Below are 25,760 nucleotides of genomic sequence, written 5' to 3'. Positions count from 1 at the left end.
CCAGGGATCCTGCCTGCGGGTCTGCCATTAACTCTTAGAGTAACAGTAAGCAAGGCACTTATCCCAGGAGATTTTCAAAAGCTCTCAACTCTCTATTTGATACTTCTTTAATCATTATTTCCATTCCTTTTCTTAGTAAATTTTTGCTTTGCTATTTGTAAGTCTGCTTAAATAAATTCATCTTGTTCTTTTAAGGTTGATTATTCTAGACCTTCAGCAAAACACAGGAAAATAGCTACCTCATTTCGTGACACTTCTCTCAAAGACATTTTAGTGCTAGCATGCTCTCTTCTAAAAGAGGTAAGTTATTTAATCATTCAATATCCTACTTAGAGTATTTAGGAAATTTTAAGTTTCAAAAGAATTTCAAATGAGTCCCTCTTCTCCAGCCCCCATTCTGCCTTTTGAAGAGTTATTATGAACAATCTTAAGTACAGTAGATTTCCACAAATCTGTGAGAGGTTCCAAAAAATTCAATTTTATTTACCAGGAATATAAGAAAACAAAATACAAAGGGAATTTAGTAACTCGTCTTTAGGTAGTAATTTCATTGCTTTCCTACATTGTAGATTATTTATTATAGAAGCTGAGACTTTTTTTCTTTATTTTAGTTGCCTATATTTTATGGGATGCAGATGAACAATGAAATGACTCTAAGTTTTCCTAATTCATCAGTTATCAATATTTATTTATAGAGGAACCAAGATGGTTAATGGTAATAATTTCTTTGGGAAATTTGCTCCTTAGTGCCCTGTTGAACATTGGGGATAGTACAATTCATAATTGTATTGTGTTTGCTTGTAGTATAGGGATTCCATCATACTATTCAAGCTTTTTAATTGGCTTAGTATAGCATTTCCTAAAGTAGGTTCCACTAAATACCAGTTTCTAATTATTTCAGTTCTATGGTATAGTTAGTAATAGGATAACTGCCGCAATAGACCAGACTGAAAGATTCTCTGTTATTTTTAAAATTTTCTTTTTGTGTGGAAAATTTTATCATATACAAAAAGAATGTGGAGGAGTAATAATGAACTCCCTTGGACATATCAATCAGTTAAAGCAGTAACAGTTCATGACCAGTCTTGTTTCATCTCGGTACTTTTCTAACAATTTTCTTTTTGTGTTATTCTTAAAGCAGAATCCCAAACTTCATATCACTTCCTCCATAGATACTTCACAATGTGTCTTTAGGAGATAATAATATATTCTGGTTGTGTCAGAAAGGACATTTTGCTGGGGTGGGAGGTGTGGCGGGTAGAGGCAGGGTGCAGTCAGGATTGTTCTCCAAAAGCTTGTGAGTGTCCTTCTTCATTCAGACAGCTCTGACAACCTTTGTTAGCTGAATATGGATCATTTATACATAAAGTTTCCCCACTTGAAGAATATTATATTTTCAGCTTGTTCTAAGCAGCCTTTGAGCTAATGAATCCCAGAGATTTGTGCTGAGTAAAGTATTTGTCCTAAAGTTACTTTTTATAACTTTAGAAGATGACCTACAATTTGCAGTTAAGTGTAAAAGGTCTTATTCTCACTTTAGAAAATATAACTTGAAATAATTTATTGTAGATTTTTGTCAAAAGTGATTTTGCAACTTTTCCTAAAATATACAACATAACTATGCAAACTTTTCTTCCTAGTTCTAATTTGGCATTGAAGAAAAATTTAAATCAGTGAAGTGAAAATTTGTTTATTGACATATTCCATAATGTGTTGTTTGACTTTCAACTTTTTTCAGGTGTTGGCCAAACCTTTAAATCTTCAGGATCAAGGTCAACAAAATCTAGTAATGCAGGTCTTGAAACTGGTCCTTAACTGCCTTAACTTTGACTTCATTGGCAGTTCAGCAGATGAGTCTGCAGATGATCTTTGCACAGTCCAGATACCAACAACCTGGAGAACAAGTAAGAAGAAAGTTGAGTGTGAGGGACGGTCAGAGTAAAAGAACAGAATTAAATATAGTTGCCATATGTATCAAAAAATTAAAAAAGATTTGTAAACAAGGTAGTTGCTAATGCCCAGTATTGAAATCTGTTTTCCTTAATTCATATCATAGGCGCTTCCATATTTTGATATTGGAAAATAGGATAAATAGCTCTAGAGTTAAGGGGATAACAGGTTTGGGAGGGCAAATGAAGAGTTCTGTTTTGAAACTTGCAGATAAACGATATAACACTGGCAAGGAAAAAATACTTTTCAAAGTTAGGAAGAGAATGAATTAGAGTAAGTGACATAGCAAAGCGAAGTTGCAATTTATTTTCTTACAGAGAAGGATACCAAGAAAAAAAGCAAGCCGATTTACTCTCACACATTTCAGAAAGATGATGGTACTAGGGTATTCCTGAAATCAGAGGTGAGGAATAGGGCTGAAAGGGCTTGGTAAAAACTCTGTATTCTGCACAAAGTCCCTAGAGTCTTCTCCACTGCCAGAGGTGCAACTACCACCTCTGCCTTTTCTCGTCTCTTCCCCGTGTGTACCTCACACTTCCCAAGACCAGACCTTTTTTCTCCCGAGAAATTAAACTGGATATTCAGGATATCAAAACTAGTAGAAAAACACCACAGATTTTGTGAAAGCTAACATGGAAATCAGAGATTAAAACAAATTAAAAGGGGCTTAGTATTTTTAGTATCATGATGAATACATGAACCAAGAAATGTAATAAAAATTGCAAAGGCTACACATACACACAGACACACACCAATGCATACACATGAGTATGTGTAAAAATGGGAAATATCAGTAAGATTGATGGATTATATCACTGCCCTTTCCTGACTGTGATATTGTACTGTAGTTTTTGCAAGAATTGATTATTGGAGGAAACCGAGTAAAGGGTGCTTGGCGTCTCATTGTATTATTTCTTGTGACTCTGTATGCACCTATAATTATCCTAAAAAGTATTTTTTAAAGGGAGATTTTATAGAAACAGACAAAGTAAAGAGTTGAAGTGTTGTGCCCAAGATTGCGAATCCGAGAAACCACCAAGGAGCCGACACCGATGCAAACACACGAGGGTTTATTTACAAGCTCGAGCTTGGGTCCAAGTGTACCCGACACAGCGGAGCAGGGACTTGGACCCCGAGGTGGGTTTCAGTTTAGTTTTAAGGGCTGGTCTAGGGGACCTCCAGAAGGGGTGGAGCAATTCCTCAAGTTCTGTTTACATTTTGATATGGGGCCTTCAAGGCATTGAGCTCTGTTCTTATTCTAATAGGGACTTCCTGCCCTTGGCTTGGGCTCTGTTTTTATTCTAATATGGGGCTTTCTAGGACGTTTAGCTGTAAGCTGTTTTCTTCCTGTAACTGAAGTAAGGTAAAGTTCAGCTCTTATTCACAGGGGCCTGGGATGGCTGTACTTGTGCTAACGCTGAACTTAAAGTGGAATGGCCTTAATTTTCTCCGCCTCCACAGAAGTAAATGTCAAAAAAAGTATAGTTAATGTCCTCAGGGAGATAACACATTTCTGAAACAAGAATAGGATATTGCCTTTTTTTTTTTTTTAAGATTTATTAATTTATTTTAGAGAGAGAGCAAGCACATGTGTGAGAACATGGCAGGGAGGGGCAGAGGGAAAGAGAGAAGAGAAAAGCTAAGCCGACTCCCCACTGAGTGTGGAGCCCAAAGTGGGACTCAATCTTACAACTCTGCGATCATAACCTGGGCCAAAATCAAGAGTCGGACGCTTAGCCAACTGAGCCACAGGTGACCTGGAATAGCAATTGTTTTAAAAAGGAAAGTTCAGGGGATCCCTGGGTAGCTCAGCCGTTTAGCGCCTGCCTTTGGCCCAGGGCGTGATCCTGGAGTCTCAGGATCGAGTCCTTCGTCGGGCTGCTGGCATGGAGCCTGCTTCTCCCTCTGCCTGTGTCTCTACCTCTCTCTCTCTCTCTATGTCCATCATGAATAAATAAATAAAATCTTAAAAAAAAAACAAAAGGAAAGTTCAAAAAAAAAAAAAGAAAATTAGAAAAAAAAAAAAGGAAAGTTCAGAGAACATTCCAAATATAAAAGGCAGTTGCCAAAATAAAACATTTAATAAAAGAGTTGGAAGGAAAAATTAAGGAAATGTTTCAGAAAGTAGAACAGAAAAGAAAGGAGAGATTTGATAGAAAAAAATACAAGAATATGAAAGCATGAAAATAGGAGACCAGTATCTGACTACTAGGAGTTTGAGAAAGAGGATAGGAAAAAAAAAAAAAAAAAAATTTGCAAACAAATAACACCAATGAAAGTTCTCAGCACTGAGACTTAAATTCTCAAATTGAAAGATCTCATCAAGTGCCCATTGTAATGAATGAAAAAAATAAACACTGAGCTTCATAATCATAATCATTCTAGAGTAAAAATAATGAAAAGAATATCCTAAGTTCTACCAGAAAGGAGAAATAAGTCACCTACAAAGGATTGGGGTGAAGAACAGTGTTGGCCTTCTCAGCATTAGCACTAGAAGCTAGAAGACAATGGAGTAGTATCCTCAGACTTCTGAAGGGAAATAATTTTCAAACCAGACTGAAATGATCAAGTAGAAAGTAGAATTTCAGACATGCACATCGTCTTTGAATTTATCCCTTATGTGCTTGCTCTCAGAAAGTTACATGAAAACAAAAAGCAAGAACATGGAAGGTAAGGGGTTTGTGAAAAGGGAGCTTTAACACAAAATGACAATGAACAGACATAAAAAAGGGGCATAATTATATAACAAACTTAGCAACAACCAATCCCAAATTGAAGGCTCTAGGAGTTGGGGAGGGGAAAGGAAGGGAAATTACAGGTTACTTGATGCTATTGATCATGTGAAAAATGGCATGAAGAACATTGTACAGATCTGTCAGAGTGTTTGGAAAGAACTAGTGACAGATATACAATTAAGCACAGAAACGATGCTATAATTAAATCCAGAAAGTGTTAGAAATGTATTATAGTGTACTCCTTGGCTCATCTGGTTAACATTACTTACATAGCCATAATAAATGTAAACACTTAGAATTGATTTAATCCCAAATAATAGTGTATGGATTTTGAGAGAGGACGTAGCGGGGAGGAGCAAAATCTTATATACCATAACAGGAATTCATTTGATGTTTAAGGTAAAACAAATAAAAAAATAGTCATATAGCATGTTATTTGGAATGATGTATATAAGTGTAGATAAAGAGTTGAAAGGTACTTGGAATGAGGTTAGGTACAGCTATTTTTTGTTATACATTTTTTAGTAGTGTTTACTTTTTGATACTGTTTGAATTTTTATATTTATACAATTCATATAACTTTAATACAAATGAAAATGGTAAGAAGATTCTCCTAGTAAGAACTATAAAAATAAGTTCTGCTACATAGAAATAAGGAATATTTTAGCTAATTCGTTTCTATTTCTGTATTCATTTTTCAAAAGAAAATAGCTAGGAATTAAAAAGGAATTAAACCTAACTGGTAAGAGTGGCCATATGCAGAGGCCTTGGAATTCTTATTTGTGTGATAATGTCTTAATGATTACATTAAGCTCACTGAATGGAAGTAATGGTATTAGAAAATCCTTTTTTTTCCAGTTCTCCTGGAACCAGAAACATTGGATCTTTTCTTCAATTTGTATCATTCACTTCCACCACTACTATCTCAGTTAGTAAGTAAAAATCATTCACTACTTCATTGAAAGATACCTGCAATCTTTAAGGGTGGTATATATTTATGTAAAAAGTCATATTTATACTCTTGATTGGATTTACCTCTCACAAGCAATTTTTTCTTACATCTCCTGGGATTAATGTTACTTGAACTACTTGTCAGATTCTGTTTATAATCACCAGTGCATTCCATTTCATGAGTGAACCCAGAACCTCTAGCTGTTGATTTAGTTCCTGCCCAGAGCCAGAAAACCTGTCAATCTCTAGTTGTACCTTCCTTTCTACCCACACCCCATCCTTTCTTCTGGATCTCTGTCCAGTAGTTGGCCACAACCATCTGTTGCTTTCCCTTTTCCTACCCTCTAACTCTTATTCAACCCTTCATGTCCTAGGGTTGCCAGGCAGCCCCTATCAGGTATCTCTAAAGAGAAACACAAGGGATTTGCTCATTTGATTTTGTGTTCACCTCTCCAGTTGTTCATTTACTTTTTGAATTAAATTCTTTTGTGTGCTTTAAAAAATCTTAAAACTCTTTAGTTATATAGTAACTTTGAGTATATGAACCCCACTTTTGTGGAACCTAAAACAGAGACCAGGCAAGATTGAAAAAAAAAGAGAAAAAGTCCGTTTAATATCTAAGTTTCTAGAATTAAAGTTGGAGAATTCTGATCTTGCCATTTCCTGAAAAAAGATGTTCCAGATTTAAAGTACGTATCAGTAGTGTGTTTGTTTAGGTATGTTATTGCCTAGAAGGGAGGAATAGATCTACAAAAATACTCTATTCCCCTCCCCTTTTTAAAAAAAACCAAAAAACCAAAAAAAACATGTCTGCTCTCCAATCTAGGGTTTTGAGGTGGTGGGTTTGTTTGTTTTTTTAAAGATTTCATTTGTTCATGAGAGACAGAGAGAGAGAGGCAGAGAAATAGGCAGAGAGAAGCAGGCTCTCCCTGCAAGGAGTCCGATGCGGGATTGGATCCCACATTTTGGGATAATGCCCTGAGCCGAAGGCAGGCACCCAACCGCTGAGCCACCCAGGTGTCCTGAAGTGGTGTTTTTTTTTTTTTTTTTTTTTAATTTTTATTTATTTATGATAGTCACACAGAGAGAGAGAGAGAGGCAGAGACACAGGCAGAAGGAGAAGCAGGCTCCATGCACCGGGAGCCCGACATGGGATTCGATCCCGGGTCTCCAGGATCGCGCCCTGGGCCAAAGGCAGGCGCCAAACCGCTGCGCCACCCAGGGATCCCGAAGTGGTGGTTTTTTTTTTTTTTTTTTTTTTTTTTTTTTTTTTTTTTTTTAATTTTTATTTATTTATGATAGTCACAGAGAGAGAGAGAGGCAGAGACACAGGCAGAGGGAGAAGCAGGCTCCATGCACCGGGAGCCCGACGTGGGATTCGATCCCGGGTCTCCAGGATCGCACCCTGGGCCAAAGGCAGGCGCCAAACCGCTGCGCCACCCAGGGATCCCGAAGTGGTGGTTTTTAAACTGAGTTTCACAGGATACTCATGTTTCCAGGTGGTGGCAGGGTTTCAGCCTTCTGTCTTTTAACCAGAGTAGTTTTGTTTTTAGTTATTTAAAAACCATGGTTTCATGCACAATTATGTTTTGCAATAAAACAAGCTACTGGTGCTTTAAAAATTAAGTGGAAAACAACTGCTTTAGGTGAAAGTAACGTTTATTGGGTCTGCCCTATTATATCGTGCTTATCTCACTTCATCCTCAAAGTGGCCCTGCGAGGTAAGTATTATTACCCTCACTATGTTGACAAGGAAACAGACCCAGACTGGCTTAATTGAATTTCATTAGGGCAGCAAACTAAATAATAAAGCTGAGATTCAAACCCAGATGTTTTTGACCCCAAACCCTTGATATTTTTAATACACTAGTGGTTCCTAAACCTTCCACACATCAGAACTGCTTAAGGAATTGTTCGTTCATGTTTGTTTTTTTTAACAAGTGAGGACTGTGGCAAACTGGAAGAACGTCTAAAAGGCTATCCTCTGATTCCTGTCCATGTTCTCAACTTTCTAAGAGAGCCAGACATTATGTAATATCTCTTAATTGAAATATTTAAATATTGACTATTAACAGCTAATTTTTTTTTTAAACGAAGTGGGTGAACAAACATATGTGGACCAAAACAAAACCTATCAGGGCCCATTCGGCCTGAAAAGTTGCAAATTTTGGGCCTGTCACTTAATGATCAGACTTCAATGGTTTTCAGTAGTAGAATTAGGAATCCAAGTAGTGAAATTGTCTGGTAAAGTATTGACTTCTGGAAGATAACTAGACCATTTTTGTAGAATATCTAATGTTTCCAACAGTATTCTCCAAATAGTGCCTCAAGATATTAATGGGTGGTATGGGTAAGATGTACAATCACCAAATAAATTTGGGATATGCTGGCTTAAGTAAAGTTACGCCAGTTATATTAAAGTTTACCCACTTGCAGGATACCACCGTATGTAATGCACAGTATTTCTCAGACATATTTTACCACAAAACCATCTTTTATTTTTGGTAGAACACTTATTTTCTTGGTCTATGAATAGAGCTGGGCAACAGAAGCATTTGGGAACCTTTTGAATGTATGCCTGTCCAGGTTGCTTTGGCATTTTTAATAGACGAAAATATACTAGAAGAGACTACACATAAATAGAAATTTTAGTGGTGAGGTTAAAGAGTGATGGGTGGTGTTGGTGACTAATGATGTGTCTTACATTATTTCTGGATTCTATAATATTTTTCGATCATTAAAACTAAAAAATACTTTTTTATGTGAAGACTAGTGTTCCTTACCTGTGGCCGTAGTTACTTTTAAAATTGAAATGAATTTTGTTGTTCCTATTTTTAGGCACTTTCATGTTTAGTTCAGTTTGCTTCTACAAGAAGGTCCTTATTTAGCAGTCCTGAACGTGCCAAGTACCTTGGTAATTTAATTAAGGGAGTAAAAAGGATACTTGAAAACCCTCAGGTATTTATGAAGTAATTTAATTAATACTTAGTATGTAGAAATACAGTTTTTCTGCTGAAAGATGTAATAAACTCATGACTTGATTATGATTCTGAAAGAAGATATGAAGTATCATATCTATCTTCCTTAAATCTCACTTGTAGTAGAAATGGACAGTTTTTAAAAATGGATGCTTTCCTGATTCTGTGTTCTTCCTTTTTAAATCTTTTTCCATTCTTTTAGGTGAATAAGAATAGAAGGTATATATCTTATGATGCTTCTGCTTTATATCATTGTACTGTATTTCTTTGCTTTACTTCTTAAATTACTTAAGTAATTTCTTCAAAGTTATAGCTACCTTCTGAACTAGAAGACAATATAAATCTGAATGTTAATATTGGATTAAGTGGCTTTGAATTATGAGATAATGTCTTTTTGCCCTCTTGTGGACAAATAAGAGTTTGTAGATTTAAAAATCTATGCTTTAACTGCAAAGCTTCAATAGCAATATTCATTTCAGAGATTACAAAGCCATTATTAATTAGTGATTTTTGGCTGCCTAGATAGATAAAAATTTTTTGTTTTACTTTTGTTTTGTTTTTGGTTTAAAGTGAATGTAATGAAAGTATGAATTTTAAAAGGTAAAATGATTTAAGGAGATTTATCTGTCTTAGTTATTAATAACATTTGAGGGGACATATATCTGTACATAAAAAAATGTGCTTGCTCAGTAAGGTACAATTGATTTTGTAGGTCATTCTCAGGAATATTTTAGTATTTTCTGTGTTATACTTTTACCTTTCAGTGTTAGCACAATCATGAAATTTACATGTTTTATTGATAAATGAGATTTTACTAATATACTTTAAAATTTTTAGTTGTTTATCTGTCATCAATCAGTATGTGGAAAATAATATGTTAATATCAAGTGATTGTCTTAATTGGTTTTCCAGCATCCTCATATTCATGTTTCATGTCTGTAAAAGTTAGCTTGAATATTATATTATTTTGGAATTACAAATAAGTTAAAAGACCTATGAGTATGAAGTATTTTTTTGTAATTTGTTCTTTTTTTTTTTTTTTGTAATTTGTTCTTAATAATTAGACACTATTTTATATTTTTATGGAGTTCATATGAATGCAATTTCTTAGAAACTCTCTCAGTATTAAACAGACACTTTTTGAATTCTCTTTCATACCAGCTACAATGCCAAGTGTTTGAACTTTTGTAGAGATAACACTTGTGTCCTATCTTCAAGGAGCTCTCACAGACAACTGGAGACCTCTTTCTTGGTCTTTCCTTTTAACCTTTCCTTTCTCAAGTTTTCTTCTATGTCTTGTAGTATTTCGGTTAAACTTTCTGCTCTACTTTGCATTAAATTATTTGAATGACTGTACTTAGGGACCAGGAGTTGCTTGAGGGCACAATGCCTGTAGATACTCAATAAACATTTGTTGAATTAAAAGAAATTTCTATTTTGTGTGCACAAACACCATTTTTACTTTGGTTCAATTGGTATCACTCTTTTCTAGGGTTTTAAGAACCCATTCTGAATTTTCGTCTTAAATATTTCTCATGTCTTCTGTTGACTTCTGTTTAAGCTGCAGCGCATATAGACATACACATATACACAAGCATGCACGCATGCAAATTTTTTGTATAATACTGTGGATTCCTAAACTTAATTTAGTCATCACAGTGTAAAACTTCTTCCACATCCACTACTTCGAATTTCTTATTATGAATCATTGATGACAACATTATATCCAGCAAGAATCATTTGTCTTCTTTCATTAATAATCTACCCAGGTGACACAAGTACGAAGGAAAACTGGAAACCTTAATAAAATACTCCTGGAATTTTATTGATAGCTCATTGGGTTGGTTTGTTTTTAAGTATTTTTAAAAGCCTTTCTTTTTCTCTCATAATTTAGGGTTTGTCTGATCCAGGTAATTATCATGAATTTTGCCGATTTTTGGCTCGTTTAAAGACAAATTATCAGCTGGGAGAATTAGTTATGGTGAAGGAATATCCTGAAGTTATCAGATTGATTGCTAACTTTACCATTACTAGCCTGCAGGTAAATAAAAATATATAATTAATGTTAAATGGTAGATAAATTTAAAACTATTTCTTGGTAAGATTTGGTGGGAATTTTTAACATTTGTTACAGTACTTTGCTAAAAATACTTATTCCAGGGTTTTATTTCTTTATTATTTTAATTTTTTTAAAGATTTTTAAATTTATTTATTCATGAGAGACACAGAGAGAGAGGCAGAGACACAGGCAGAGGGAGAAGCAGGCTCCCTATAGGGAGCCTGATGTGGGCCTCAGTACTGGAACCCCAGGATCACGCCCTGGGCCGAAGGCAGGCACTAAACTGCTGAGCCACTCAGGGATCCCCTATTCCAGGGTTTTAGGTAAAAGTTCATTGGAACATATTTTATAATAAAAATTTAAAGGCTTTCTGAATATCTAATAATTGAAGAATGAATTGAGAAGCTATAATAAAATCTTTGTGAAATAAGACATTTTTGAAAAACTTCTTTTTGTAGGTTTGGGAGAGGTTTTAAAACCACATTTTCCACATGATATGAACTCTGAAAAATATTCATGGAAAGAAGATTAGAAGGAAGTACACTAACATTTTAATAGTGATCATCCCAGTATGGTAGAATAATGAGAGATTGTTGGTTTCTTCTTTATGCCTTTTTGCATTTACAAAATTTGCTGTTAAATGTTCATTTGCTATATAAGAAGAATAAAAATTAATTTTAAAGTCTGTTTTTCGTAATTTTGTGAAAAAAAAACTGCTTAGTAATTTTGTCTTTATAATTCTTCTTCTAGGAAGATATATGTCATTTTAAGTAACCTTTGCTTTATTTCTTTGTAGCATTGGGAATTTGCTCCCAACAGTGTTCATTATTTATTAACTCTGTGGCAAAGGATGGTAGCATCAGTGCCTTTTGTGAAATCAACTGAACCCCACTTATTAGACACTTACGCACCAGAAATCACGAAGGCCTTTATCACTTCTCGGTTGGAATCTGTTGCCATAGTTGTGAGGTATTGAAAACTAAATGTTTCTGTTGCATTTTTATCTTTTGCATCTTGGAATTTTAAAAATTTGAGGTAAAATTTACCTAGTGTAAAATCACCCTTTTTAGTGAACAAGTCTGTGAGTTCTGACAAATGCGTACAGTTGTAGAACTACCCTTATAGTTAAGACGGAGAATAGTTCCATCAACCCAGAAAATTCTGTTTTTTCTTTTTTTTTTCTTTTTTTTGAGATTTTATTTATTTATTCATGAGAGACACACAGAGGCAGAGACCTAGGCAGAGGAAGAAGCCGGCTCCCTGCAGGAAGCTTGATGCAGGGCTCGATCCCAGGACCTGGGGATTAACAACCTGAGCCAAAGGCAGGTGCTCAACCACTGAGCTACCCATGTGCCCCAAAGCAGAAAATTCTTTTGTGTCCCTTTGTAGTCAGCCTTTTCCCCACCCTCAGACTCTGGCAATTACTGATTTGTTTTGTTTTTCTATACTATTTGCCTTTACAGAATGTTGTATAGATGAAATCATATAGTATGTAGTCTTTTAGTCCAGCTTCTTTCACGTAGCATAATGCATTTGAGATTCCTCCATGTTGCATCAGGAGTTCTTAAAATTTATTGCTGAATAGTATTCCATTTTATGGATGTACCACAGTTTGTTTATCCATTCACCTGGAATTTTGTTGTTGTTGTTGTTTTAACTTAAATTCAGTTAGCCAACGTATAGTGCATCCTTAGTTTTGAATGTAGAGTTCAGTAATTCATCAGTTGTGTATAACATCCACTGCTCATCACATCACATGTGGACATTTGTGGTGTTTCTGTTTTTGTGATTTATGAATAAAACAGATGTAAGCATTTCTGTACAGTTTTGTATGAACATAAGTTTTTATTTCTTTTGGGTAAATATCTAGGTGGGAGATTTCTGGGTTGAATGGTAAGTATATGTTTTACTTTATAAGAAACCGGCAAATTATTTTTCAAAGTCATTGTATCATTGCATTCCTACCAGCAATGTATGAGAGATCCAATTGCTCTTTATTCTCATCTGTATTTGATATTGTCACTTTTTAAGAGTGTAATTCTATTAGGTGTGTAGTGGTACCTTATTTTGGATTTAATTTACATTCCCTTAATACTAATAATGTTGAGCATCATTTTATGTGCTTATTTATTACTATTTGTGTTGTTTGGCAAAATGCCTGTTAAATTTGTTGGCCCCCCCCCCCTTTTTTTTAAGCCAGGTTGTTTATTTCCTTATATTGAAATTTGAAAGGTCTGTATATTCTGGTCACAACTCTTTTTAATGTATGTTTTTGGCAAATATTATCTTTCAATCCATAGTTTGCCTTGTCATTTCTCTCACAGAAGAAACAAAGTCTTTCAAAAAGCAAAAGTTTGAGAGTTTAAAGAAGTCCGATTTATCCTTTATTTTTTCTTCTAGAAGTTTTATAGTTTACATTTACTTCTCTGACTCATTTTGAGTTAATTTTTGTATGTGATATATGAGGTAAGGCTTGAGTTGAAGTTGGTTTTTTTATTTTTTGTCTTTTTTTTTTTTATGGATGACCAATTATCCCAACACCATTTGTGGAAAAGACTATCTTCTCTCCATTGTATTGTCTTTATACTCTTCAGAAAACTAATTGACCACATACATGTCCTTTCTGAGCTCTGTTCTCATTAATCTATGTGTTTTTCTTTCTGCCAGTACCTTGTCTTGAATACTGTAGCCTTACAAGCTTTGAAATCAGGTAGTGTGAGTCTTTTGCCTTGGTTTTCCCTTTTCACAGTTGTTTTGCCTCTTTGACTTCTTCGCTTTTCCATGTAAATTTTAGAAACATCTTGTTAGTTTCTACCCAAAAATCCTGCTGAGATTTTGACTGGGATTGTTTTAAATTTGTAGATTAATTTTGGGGAAGAATTGACACCTTGGCAGTAGTTCCGTCTTTCAGTCTGTGAGCATCTTACTCTTTTAATTTATTTAGCTCTTTGGTGATTTCTTTCCTCACTGTTGTGTGGTATTCCACCTTCAGATTTTTATATGTTTAATTACACTTAATTAGTTAGATTTTTTCCTGGTGCCTTTGGAAGATGCAGTTTTTTAAATGTCAATCTGCAGTTCTTCATTGCTAGTATATAGTGATACAGTTGAATTTTGTCTATTGACCTTGTATGCTAGGACCTTGGTAAACTTACCTATGAGAGGTAGTAGCTTTTGTTTTATCCTTTTTTGGGGGACTTTAAATGTGTACAATCATGTTGTCGTCAAATATAGACATTTCATTTCTTATCTTCCAATCTATTTGTCTTTTGTTTCTTTATCCATAATAGAATTTTTTTAACATAAAATTTATTTGTGAATAAAAGCATATCACATTCTAAGCTTGTCTGCAAACTTATTCTTCTGTATTTGCAGAGATAATTTAGATGATCCACTGGATGATACTGCTACTGTGTTTCAGCAGCTGGAGCAGTTGTGCACTGTCAGCAGATGTGAATATGAAAAGACATGCACTCTTCTTGTACAGTTGTTTGACCAAAATGCTCAAAATTACCAAAAGCTTCTGCATTCACCTTCTGCAATAACTGTGGACAAGGCAATTCAGGAAGGTCAGTACATTTTATATGACTGTATATGGTATTATGTTGAATTTTAAGTAGCTTCATTAGTCACTTTAATAATTTTACTGCAAATTATTTTTATGTATTTCCCCCAATTCCTCATCCTCTAATAAGCCATTAATTTTATTAATCTTCTGGGTATTTTGGTTGCTTGATGGTTAATTTTCAGTTCTTCTTTGTAAGATATGTGAAAAGTATTTTTCTGGAATCCGTATCAAGAAAAGCTGATAATGGTATTTGAGTAGAGTTCATTAACTTGTAACTGTCTTTTAACTAATCATGTTTCCTATAGTTGACTATAAATTCAGAGCTCAATTTCATCCAATAAAAATAAGATCTCATTATGGTTTTGCATTTGTGTATTAGCTTTCACTATGGGTTTGGTTTATTATTGTATTTTAACTCCTCAATTTCCTTATTATTTTTCTTTTCTTTCTTTCTTTCTTTCTTTCTTCTTTCTTTCTTTCTTTCTTTCTTTCTTTCTTTCTTTCTTCTTTCTTTCCTTTTTTTAAGATTTTAATTTATTTATTCATGAGAGAGACAGAGAAAGAGAGGCAGAGACACAGGCAGAGGGAGAAGCAGGCTCCCTGCAGGGAGCCTGATGTGGGACTCAATCCCAGGTCTCCAGGATGACACCCTGGGCTGAAGACAGCACTAAACCTCTGAGCCATCCTGGCTGCCCTATTTCCTCATTATTTTTCTTTAATCGTTTATTGAAGGAGGATTTATTTATTCCTGTATGTTCCTTTAAATCCTACTGGGAACATAGCAGGGAATAAAATTAAGTAAACACATTTTTCACATTTTTAAAAAATGAAATGAATATGAGAATGGAATTGGCTTTATATATTTCTAATAGGAGACACTTTAATTATAGTTCTGGAATTTTTTTTTTCTTTTACATTTCTTCCTTTCATCATTTTGGAAAGTGAGTGGTAAAGGATGATAATCACACTCTCAATGATTTCCTGTCTAAACTCTTAATATGGTATTTGATAAATCTAAAACTCTTTTTAAACAATTGTTTAAAAGACTGTTTTACATTTACATAGTATCTTCTTAAAATGGCTTTTATTATCTTTTTTTGTTTTCTTTTTTTGGAGTCACACATTAAAAAACTGCTCCTGGGCTAGGTGGTGGAGTAAGTAGTTAACCTTCTCTACTTCAGATATTCTCTCTTATTAAGATCTCATTATTTGTAAATTAAATTGAGGAGCAGTATTTTTTGCGGCATTTAGTCTTTTCATGATTGATTTGAAAATTATTAAATTTTAAATACATACAAAAGGTCATTAACATATATTAGACCTAGTGACTAGCAATAACACCATCATATAGCTGAAAGAATAGGTCAGTATTGGTATCTTTGCTATTCCTATTGTTCTTGGTCCAAATCCTTCCTACCAACAGAAAGTACTTGCAATCTTGAATTCTGTGTTTATCATTTGGTGCCTTTTATTATTCATAGTATTACTGCATATATATTAATATATATTCTGAAAATAATGCATGGTTTTGCAAATTTCTGAACTCTGTACAACTGGAATGAAACTGTACTACTTGCTTTACATGTTTTTTCCCCTCAGTATTACGTTTATGAGAATTTGTGTTGATGTTATGGCTATGGTTTCTTCAGCTACACTGCCACTGTTCTCTATTGTTTGAATATGCCAAATTTATTTATGCATTTTCTTGTCATTGGATATTTGTGTTTTTTTCTGTTTTTTTGATAATACAGTAATTGCTACCATAAAGATTGTTATGTGTATCTATTACATAGTTAATTTCAGTAGATGATGCCAAAGTAGTTTATAGAGTGATTTACTACTTTACATCTTGCCTACCCTGATCTGGATCTTTGCCAACAGCTCATAATGTTGGACTTAAATTTATACCACACTAGTTGATATATACCTCATGGGTATTTTAGTTTTTATTCCTGTAATTATTAATGAAGTTTAGTATTGTCTTATGTTTGTTGACTATTGTGTCATTTTAGTGATATATATATTCATGATTTTTTATTAAATTTCTTTTCACTTTTTGGATTATTTTTGTCTTACTGATTGAGTTCTTTATGAATTTATAAATTTTTATCTTCCTTTATGTACTTTGGATGTGGGATACCACCCTTAATGTTCTATTCCTGCTCTTTTTTTTAATTTAACAATGTATTTTATAGCTCTTTTCAAATCATTATATAGAGAATTCTTATTTTTTATGAATGCATATTTCATTTTTGAATATATCGTATCATAATTTATTTGACCATTCCCTCCACCACTGAAAGTCATTTGAGTTATCACTGTCAGCTATTAAAATTAATTCCATATAGATTAATAATAAATATGTCATTTTACATGAATGCAAATGTATATACATATTCATATATATATATATGATAAATTTCCAGAGTGGCATTACTGTTGAAGAAAGAGTAAATATATTTATAACTTGTATAAATGTTGCCAAATTACTCTTGGTATGGACTATATCGATTTACCTATCCATCAGGTCTGTAGAAGAGTTTCCATATTGCCTTCACAGGATAATTTTACCAACCTTTTGAATTATTAAAAATTCTCTAGGTGAAAAATGGCTTCTCAGTATAATTTTACATTCTCATAACAGCGCAGTTAGGCATTGCTTAAATTTATTTAAGAGCTATTTAGTCATCTTTTTCTGTAATGGCCAATTCATTTCTTTGCTCATTTTTTATCGGGTTGTTGGTCCTTACTTTTCTCACTGATTTTTTTTTTTTTTAAGATTTTATTTATTTATTTATTTGTTTGAGAGAGAGAGAGAGAGAGAGAGAGAATATGTAGGGGTAAGGGTCAAAGGGAGCCAGAGAAGCAGACTTCCTGCTGAACAGGGAGCCTGATGCAAGGGCTCATCCCCGGTGACCTGAGCCAAACAAAGGCAGATGCTTAATTGACTGAGCCACCCAGGTGCCCCCTTAATTGATTTTTTTTCAACAACCTCTGTATTTTAGAAAAATGAGCTTGTCTCTGATTAGAGTTGCAAATATCTTTTTCTTTTCTTTCTTATTCTTTTTTTTCTTCTTGAGTGTATAGTTTGGTGAATTTAGCAGTTATTCACAGCCATCTAACTATCACCATACTCAAGATAGAGAACACCTTTCTTCACTCCAAATAATTTCCTCATGCTCTTTGATCTCTTTCCCTGTCTTTTTTTTTTTTTTTTTCTTTCCCTGTCTCTTGACCCAGGGAACCACTGGTTTCTATCACTGTGTTTTGAAATCTTTTAGATTTCTTTATAAATGGAATCATACAATAAGTAGTTTTTTGTATTTGACCTTGCTTAGCATAAGTTTTAAAATATGTATATTAATATTGTTTCTTTTTATTGCTGCATAATATTCTGTAGTATGACTTTACCATAATTTGTCTATCTAGTCACTATGTGATGGACATTTGAGTTCCACTTTCAATTTTGGGGCTATTATGAATAATGTGCTTATGAACATTTGCAGACAAATCTTTGTATCTACTTAAGTAAATTTTTATTTCTTACGGGTGAATATCTAAGACAGATTCCTGGGTCATATGAGAAAACGTATATGTAATATTAGAGGATACCACTATACTGTTTTACAAAGTGTACCTACCATTTTTCATTCTCATTAACAATGTATGAGAATTTCATTTGCTCCACATCTGCATCATGATTTGATATTGTCTTCTTAGCTTTAGCAGTTTTACTGGGTATCTAATAGTGTCTTATTGTGGTTGTAATTTGCATTTCTCTCATAATTAATGGTGCTGTACCTTTTGCCCATTTACATATCTTCTTTTGTGAAATGTGTGTTCACATGTTTTGCCCATTTTTAAATTGAGTGGTTCTTTTACACATATTCTTAATGGAATTATAAGACTGTTTTATATATTCTGTATATAATCTCTCTTTCACATATGTTTGCAAGTATTTTCTCCCTGTCTGTGGTGTGTCTTCTTAACCGTTTTTCAAAGAACAGAAGTTTTAAATTTTGATGATCTACATTTTCAAGATTTTCTTTCTGGCTTGTGCTTTTTGTATTTAAGGAATCTGCAACCCAACTTACAGGAGGTTCTTCTATGTTTTCTTCTAGAAGTCTAATAGTTTTTAGCTATTATGTTTAAGTCTGTGAACGACTTAGGTTAATTTCTGTGAATAGTATGAGTTAAGGGTAAGGCCCGGTCCCCAACTCATAGTTTTATAGTTGTTCTAGCACCATTTGCTGAAACCACTATCTTTTTCCCTGCTAAATTATCATAACACCTTTGTCAAAATCAATTGATTATAAAAGGCTAAGGTTTATTACTGGACTCTATACTGTACCATCGATCTATATGTCTTATCCTTCTGTTAGTATTCTACTGTCTTGATTACTCTAACTGTAAGTCTTGAAATCAGGTAATCCATTCTCACCTCGTTCTTTCTCAAAATAGTTGAGTCTGTTCTAGGTTTTTTGCCTTTCTATATTAATTGTAGCATCAGCTTGTTTATTTCTTTCATATAATCTCCCTAGAATTTTTATTTGGATTGCCTCAATCTATGCATCAATCTGGACAGTCTTAACAATATTGAGTCTTCCAGTTCATGGACATGGTATATTGCTCCAGTTATGTAGTTGTCCCTTAATTTTCTTTGAATGTTTTATTGCTTTCAGTGCATAGGTATTGAAAATGTTTCACTAAATTTATTAGCATATATTTTTGATGCTATTGTAAAATTTAAAATTATTCTGAAAACTCTATAAAACCAGAATGGATTTTTGTCTTTGTGTCGTATGACATTGCTAAATTTACTTATTCTAATAGCTTTTTTTGTGGATTCTTTTGGATTGTTATATATGATCATGTCATCTGCAAATAAAGACAGTTTTTTATGTCTCGTCTTCATGCATTTTCTTTCTTTCTCTTGCCTTATTCCATTGGTAGGACCTCCAGTACAATGAATAAAAGTGGTGAGAGTGGATAGTCTGGCCTTGTTTCTGTTATCTTTACAAAGCTCTGAGCCTTTCACCATTGAGTAGGATGTTATCTAGTTTTTAAAGGATGTTCATAATAAATTTGAGGAAGTTCCCTTCTGTTCCTCTATTTATAATGAATGGGGTCATTGATTTTTTTTTTTAATGCTTCTTATCTACATATTCAAGTGACCTGTTTTTTCTTCTTTTTTTACTCACACAGTGAATTACATTGACTTTTCTGTGTTAAACCAGCTTTTTACTCATATCAATCCTACTTGGATATGATAAAATGTTCATGTATATAGTGTTAGATTCAATTTGCAAAAGATTTATATTATAGTGATGTTCATGAAGGATATTTGTCTGTAGTTTTATTTTCTTGTGATGCCTTTGCCTTATTTTGGCAACAGGATAATACTGCCTTATAAAATGAGTCAGGAAATATTTCCTCTTCTTTATCTTCTAAAAGAGTTTGTGTAGTATCAGTATTATTTCTTTTGTAAGAATTTGATAGAATTCACCAGCAAAGTCAGTGAGCCTAGAGGGTTTAGAATTATAAATTCAGGTTCTTCAATTGACATAGGACTATTTAAATTTTCTCTTTCTCCTGGGCTTAAATTCAGTCATTTATATCTTTCAAGGAATTTGTCTTCTTTTTAAATTTATTGAAATAAATTTATGTCTAATATTCTGTTAGTATTCTTTTACTCTCTATAGGATCTGAAATGGTGTTCCTTTTGTTCTTTTTCTTTTTAACTGAAGCATACTTGACCTACAACATAAATATTAGTTTCAGGTGTACAACATAATGATTTGATATTTGTTTATATAGTAAAATGATCACCTCAGTAAGCCTCATTAACCCATCACCATATATAGTTACAAAGTTATTTTCTCTTGTGATGAGAACTTTAAAGATCTACCCTCTAAGCAATTTTCAGATATGCAGTACAGTATTAACTATAGTCATCATGCGATCTATTACATCCCTATGACTTAGTTTACAACTAGAAATTTTTAACTTTTGACTCTGTTCACCCAATTTACCCACCCACCCCTCTTTGTTGATACTGACTGTTGTTGCCTTTTTTTTCTTCTCCCTGATTGACCCCAATTAGATATTCATCAATTTTTTAAATCTTTTCAGAAAACCAACTTTTAGTTTCATTGATTTTCTTCATTGTTTGTTCATTTATTTATTTCATAAGTTATTTTAGCTTCATTATTTTCTGCCTTATACTATTGATTTAATTTCATCTCTCCCCCATATTAGAGATTACACATTTTGAGTTTTAGATTTTTCTAATAGAAACATTTAAAGTTATGAATTTCATTGTTAAGCATTGTTTTAGCTGCATCTCATGAATTTTGATTTTGTATTTTTATAATCATTTAGTTAAAAATACTTTCTAATCTGTATTTCTTTATCAATTTATAAAATTTGAAGTATATGCTTTTATTTCAAGTATTAGGGGTTTTCTTAGTTGTATTATTATTGCTGATTTCTAATTTAATTCCATCTTGGTCAAATATTATCTTTTAGGATTTCGGACTTTTAAAATTTATTGAGATTTGTTTTATGACCTAGCATATGGTATGCCCTGGTAAACATACCACGTACACTTGAATATGTGTATTACCACTTGGAATAGCACTTTATAATTAGAAATTAAGTCAAGATGATTAATAGCATAGTTCAGGTACTGCTTGTCTTTATTAATTTTGTTATGTCTTGATCTATTTCTATTATTTATAGACAGACTAATTATAATCTCCAAATGTAATTGTGGAATTGTCTTAGCTACTTTTAGTTACCATTTTTTGTGCGTCAAGTAGTATCTATAATTGTTTTTCTTTCCTATTAATTAAAATCTTTCATCTTGAAATCAATCTTATCTGATAATACTATAGTCAATGCCTTCTTATACATCCTGTTTATATGCTATATCCTTCTGCATGTATTTACTTCCAGTCTGTCTGTGTCTTTATAGTTAAAGTACATCTCATTTAGACAGTCTATTAGTATAGTTCTTTCTTTTTTAAAAACCTATTCTGACCATCCTGTCCTTTACTTGGAATGTTTAGTCCATTAACTAAATGAGGTGGAAGAGGACTACCAACGCAATATCATGTGAACTATTTCTTTAGAATAAGGTTCTTTGTATCACACTGGTAGTCTGTATTAAGGCCACAAACCATGTGAGGTCTGACTTGAGGGTTTTTTCCTACTCTCTACCTAATGTTATAGTCAAGTCAGACAAGTTTCTCTGTTGTGTTTCTCTGCCAATGGCAGGTTTTTTTCCCCTTTCCAGTTCATTTGTTCCACTAAGGGTATAACTGTGTCTCAGCTTTTGTTGGACTCCTCACATTGGGCATGCCCTGGGCTTTGTCCTTTGTCCATCAAGGAGAAACTCAAGTTCTCTAGTTCTTTCCATGCTTATGTCTCTAGATTTTAGCCTTCAAATCATTTTAGCCTTTGAGGATTTATTTTACTTTCTTACCAGCTCAGTGGGTGGTACCTTTGTGCAAATTAGGTGTAGATGCACCATAGTAGAGTGCAGATTCATGACTAGAGGCTGGATTTTGATCCTTCCATGTCTTTTCAGTTTAGGTATCTTTTTGTTGCCCTGTAGGCCTGGATTGTAGTGTTTTTAAAAGGATTTTTTTTCTTTTTTTTTTTTTTTTTTTGTCTAATGACTCAGTGGTGTCCCCAGATAGTATCTTTCCAGATTTGTTTTCTACATTAACTCAGATTATGTTATGTTATAATTTCGTTAGCTACTTGTAAAATCATATTTTTCTTTTTAGTTTATATCCCAAATAATCTTTGCTTTTTTTTTAGATTTTATTTATTTATTCATGAGAGACACACACAGAGATAGAGAGAGGCAGAGACACAGGCTGAGGGGGAAGCAGGCTCCCTGTGGAGCCTGAAGTGGGACTCCCATCCGAGTCCCAGTCCCAGCTGAAGGCTGCACTAAACCCCTGAGCCACCTGGGCTGCCCTCTTTGCTTCTTTTTAATAGTAAAGAATTAGTAGTAGCTTTCACTTCTTTGTGGTCATCTGAAAGGCTATTCAGATGCAAAAACAGCTCCTGTATAAACTTTTTAAAGCATTGCTGGGCAATAAGTACATGAGATTTTTGAGATTCCTTCTCTTCCCTTCTGCTACTTTCTATTCCTCTGTCCAACTGCCCCCTCCCCCCTTCTGAGTATTTCTCCCTGGGAAAGATAAACTTTAACCAGAATGGGCTAGTCAACAGCAAACAAGGGCAAAAGGCAGTATTGCTTTCAAAGGCAAATTATCAATATCAGTGATTAATTAAATTGGTGGTAAAGCCTTGGGCCTATAGCAAGGTATGTGTACTGAATTTTAAATTCTTAAGTGGGACCCTCAAAAAGGGATAAAGTGGTCCCTTTTTGTGGTTCCTAGAGCCTCTTGGCTTCTAGCAAAAAAGTAAATTAAAACCTTCTCTGATGAGTAGCAGTCGTGATATAAGGCCTTGAGAATCCGGCAATTCAAATCAACCAAATGAGTGTTCATAATTTTAAAAATAACAAGCATGCAAGTAATGAAACAAGATGTCATCAATGTGCACTAACAGAAGTAATAAATTACCTATTAGACCTGCCCAAGGACTTAAGATACTGGAATTGGATGGGAATATAAAATAATTACATATGAAATATTTAAAGAAATAAAAAGTAGAATCACAAATGAGCCAACAAGAGTATGACCAAGGCAGATTGAAGAAGACTCAGGTAAGACTTTTAATACTGAGGAAAAAATTTTGTGATCTAAAATGTAATGGATGTGCTAAACAGTAAATTCACCTAGCTAAGAAAAGAATTAGCAAATTGGCAGTTTAGGTTTGAAGAAATTTTCAAGAATGTGGAAAAACAAGGAAGTGAGAATATTAAAACTTAAAAGATGAGATGAAATGTCAGGGTATCAAATCAATCCCAGAAAACCAGAATAGAGAAGATGGGACAGAGGCACTAACTGAAGATACTCTTGAGAATCCATCAATATAGGATCCCCAACATATACCAGTCAAAAACAACAAAACATTTTTATCAAACCATGTATTTCCAAAGACAGAACATCTCTAAAGCAGCTTGAGGAGTATAAAATAGATTGATAAATTCACTCCCAAAAGTAAAAATGGAAGCAAGACAATGGTAAAATATTATTTTTTAAAAAATTGAGTCAAAATAATAGCAATCCTATAATATGTCCCTAAAGTATCTTGCAAGAGCAAGGATGAACAAAAAACAGTTTCAGAAACAAAACCAGAATGTTTTCTGCCAGTAGATCTTTGCGAGATTCTTCATTAAAAGAAAACGGGGGAGGGATCCCTGGGTGGCGCAGCGGTTTGGCACCTGCCTTTGGCCCAGGGCGCGATCCTGGAGACCCGGGATCGAATCCCATGTCGGGCTCCCGTTGCATGGAGCCTGCTTCTCCCTCTGCCTATGTCTCTGCCTCTCTCTCTCTCTCTCTCTCTTTGTGACTATCATAAATAAATAAAATTAAAAATATATATATATAAAAAAAGAAAAGAAAACGGGGGAAAAAAGCTCTCATTAACAAAATGAAAATGTAACTTACCCAGTGAGAGAAAATATTTGCAAGAACATATCTGATTAAAAGTTAATACACAAAATATGTAAAGAACTCATACAAACAACTCAGCAACAACAGGTATATCGAAAGGTGTTCAACATCACTAGTCATCAGGGAAATGGAAATAAAAACCACAGTGAAAGATCCCCTCACACCTGTTAGAATGACTTTTATCTAAAACACAAGTGAAAACAATTGTTGGCAAAGATGTAGAGAAAAGGGAACCTTGTACGCTGTTGGTGGGAATTTAAATTGGTGCAGCCACTATGGAAAACAGTATGGAAGTTCCTTACAAAATTAAAAATAGAGCTACCATATCATCCAGCAATTCCACCTGTCTGTATTTATTCAAAGAGAAAAAAACACTAACTTGAAAAGATATCTACACTCTCATGTTTATTGCAGCTTTATTTATGATAGCCAAGACATGGAAGCAATCTAAATGTCCACTGATGGATGAATGGAGAAAGAAAACGTAGGGTGTGTGTGTGAGGGAATATTATTCAGCCATATAAAAGAATGGAATCTTACTATATGTGACAGCAAAGATGGATCCTTAGGGCATTATGCTAGATGAAATAAGTCAGACAGAGGAAGACTAATACCATATGATCTCACATGCAGAATCTGAAAGTAAAATATAACAAAAAACTGAAGTCATAGATACAAAGAACAGATTGGTGGTTGCCAGAGGAGGGGACTGGAGGATGGGCAGAATGGGTAAATGTGGTCAAAAGGTATAAACTTCCACTTATAAAATAACCATGAGGGTGTAGTGTACAGCATGATGACTATAATTAATAGTACTGTATTGTGTATTTGAAAGTTGTTGAAGTAAATCTTAAAAGCCCTCACCATAAATAAATTGGTAATTATGTGAGGTGATGGATGTTAACTGGATGTTAATATGGTGATTTGTTTCCTATTATATACAAATATCAAATCATAATATTTTATACTTGAAACTAATGTTATATATCAATTGTATGTCAATTTTTAAAAATTGAGCAAGTAGGAGATCCCTGGGTGGCTCAGCGGGTTAGCGCCTGCCTTGGGCACAGGACATGGTCCTGGAGTCCCGGGACCGGGCTCCCTGCATGGAGCCTGCTTCTCCCTCTGCTTCTCCCTCTGCCTGTGTCTCTGCCTCTCTCTGTGTCTCTCATGAATAAGTAAATAAAATCTTAAAAAAAAAAATTGAGCAAGTATTTCCGTATAAAGCAAGTCTCAACAAATTTCACATAGCATCAGAGTGTCCATATTCTTACCAATTTGCAATTAAACTAAAACTAAATTGCAAAAATAATAATAAATTAACCCATTTATTTGGGTATTTTAGAAACATAAGGTACATGAGATACTGTTTTACTCCCAGTAGATTGGCAAAAATAAGAAATCTTATAGGAGAATGCCAATCAAAGGGAATTATACACTTGTGGGAGGAATATAAAGTAAATCATTAGAAGTGGAATAGAAATCAATTTGGTGTAATTTTGCAAAGTGGAACATTTGAATCCCTGCTAACCTGGCACTTCAGTCTTAGGAATGTCCTCTAGAAAAATCTCTTCTACCCAAGAGGGCGTGTGTAAGAATATTCCTAGTCTACTTGTTCCTAAAGGCACAAAGTAGAAACAGCTCAAATACATGTAAACATGAAAATGGATATACAGATCATAATACAATACAGTATTATATAACAATAAAAATGAAGTACACGTGTATTTATGATGAATGTCAGAGGTACGATAGCTAGTGAAAGCAATTTTCAGGAAACTGTATATAGTATGAAACACTTAATGAAGCCTCAAAACAAATGAGACTAAAAATATATTGTTTAGGAATACATGCATAAATGATAAAACGAAAAAAAAATTTCAAGAGAATGGTAAGCACCAAATACATGATCATGGTTAC

General features: G+C 33.8%; 1 protein-coding gene across 7 annotated transcripts in view; it reads left to right on the top strand.

The window, feature by feature from the left end:
• The window catches only part of RANBP17 (RAN binding protein 17), a 301,345-nt gene that overhangs the window by 26,906 nt on the left and 248,679 nt on the right, over positions 1 to 25,760 (top strand). For 5 of the 7 annotated variants that reach the window (XR_007410239.1, XR_004814857.2, XM_025434993.3 and 2 more), the window contains exons 6-12: positions 196 to 300; positions 1,739 to 1,904; positions 5,544 to 5,617; positions 8,475 to 8,594; positions 10,509 to 10,655; positions 11,470 to 11,642; positions 14,049 to 14,242. Coding sequence is in view for 5 of the 7 variants with exons in the window: in XM_025434993.3 (XP_025290778.1) it covers positions 196 to 300; positions 1,739 to 1,904; positions 5,544 to 5,617; positions 8,475 to 8,594; positions 10,509 to 10,655; positions 11,470 to 11,642; positions 14,049 to 14,242 (979 nt within the window). In the remaining 2 variants the exon portion in view is untranslated. Of the gene's footprint in view, positions 1 to 195; positions 301 to 1,738; positions 1,905 to 2,914; positions 3,088 to 5,543; positions 5,618 to 8,474; positions 8,595 to 10,508; positions 10,656 to 11,469; positions 11,643 to 14,048; positions 14,243 to 25,760 lie in introns of those variants that run through there. The other 2 variants (XM_049109148.1, XM_025434995.3) reach the window with 2 other exon arrangements.

Source organism: Canis lupus, chromosome 4 (genome assembly GCF_003254725.2).
Source record: "Canis lupus dingo isolate Sandy chromosome 4, ASM325472v2, whole genome shotgun sequence".
NCBI classification, from domain to species: Eukaryota; Metazoa; Chordata; class Mammalia; order Carnivora; family Canidae; genus Canis; species Canis lupus.
The sequence above is the reverse complement of the archived record's forward strand: the minus strand, read 5'-3'. Positions and strand labels throughout refer to the sequence as shown.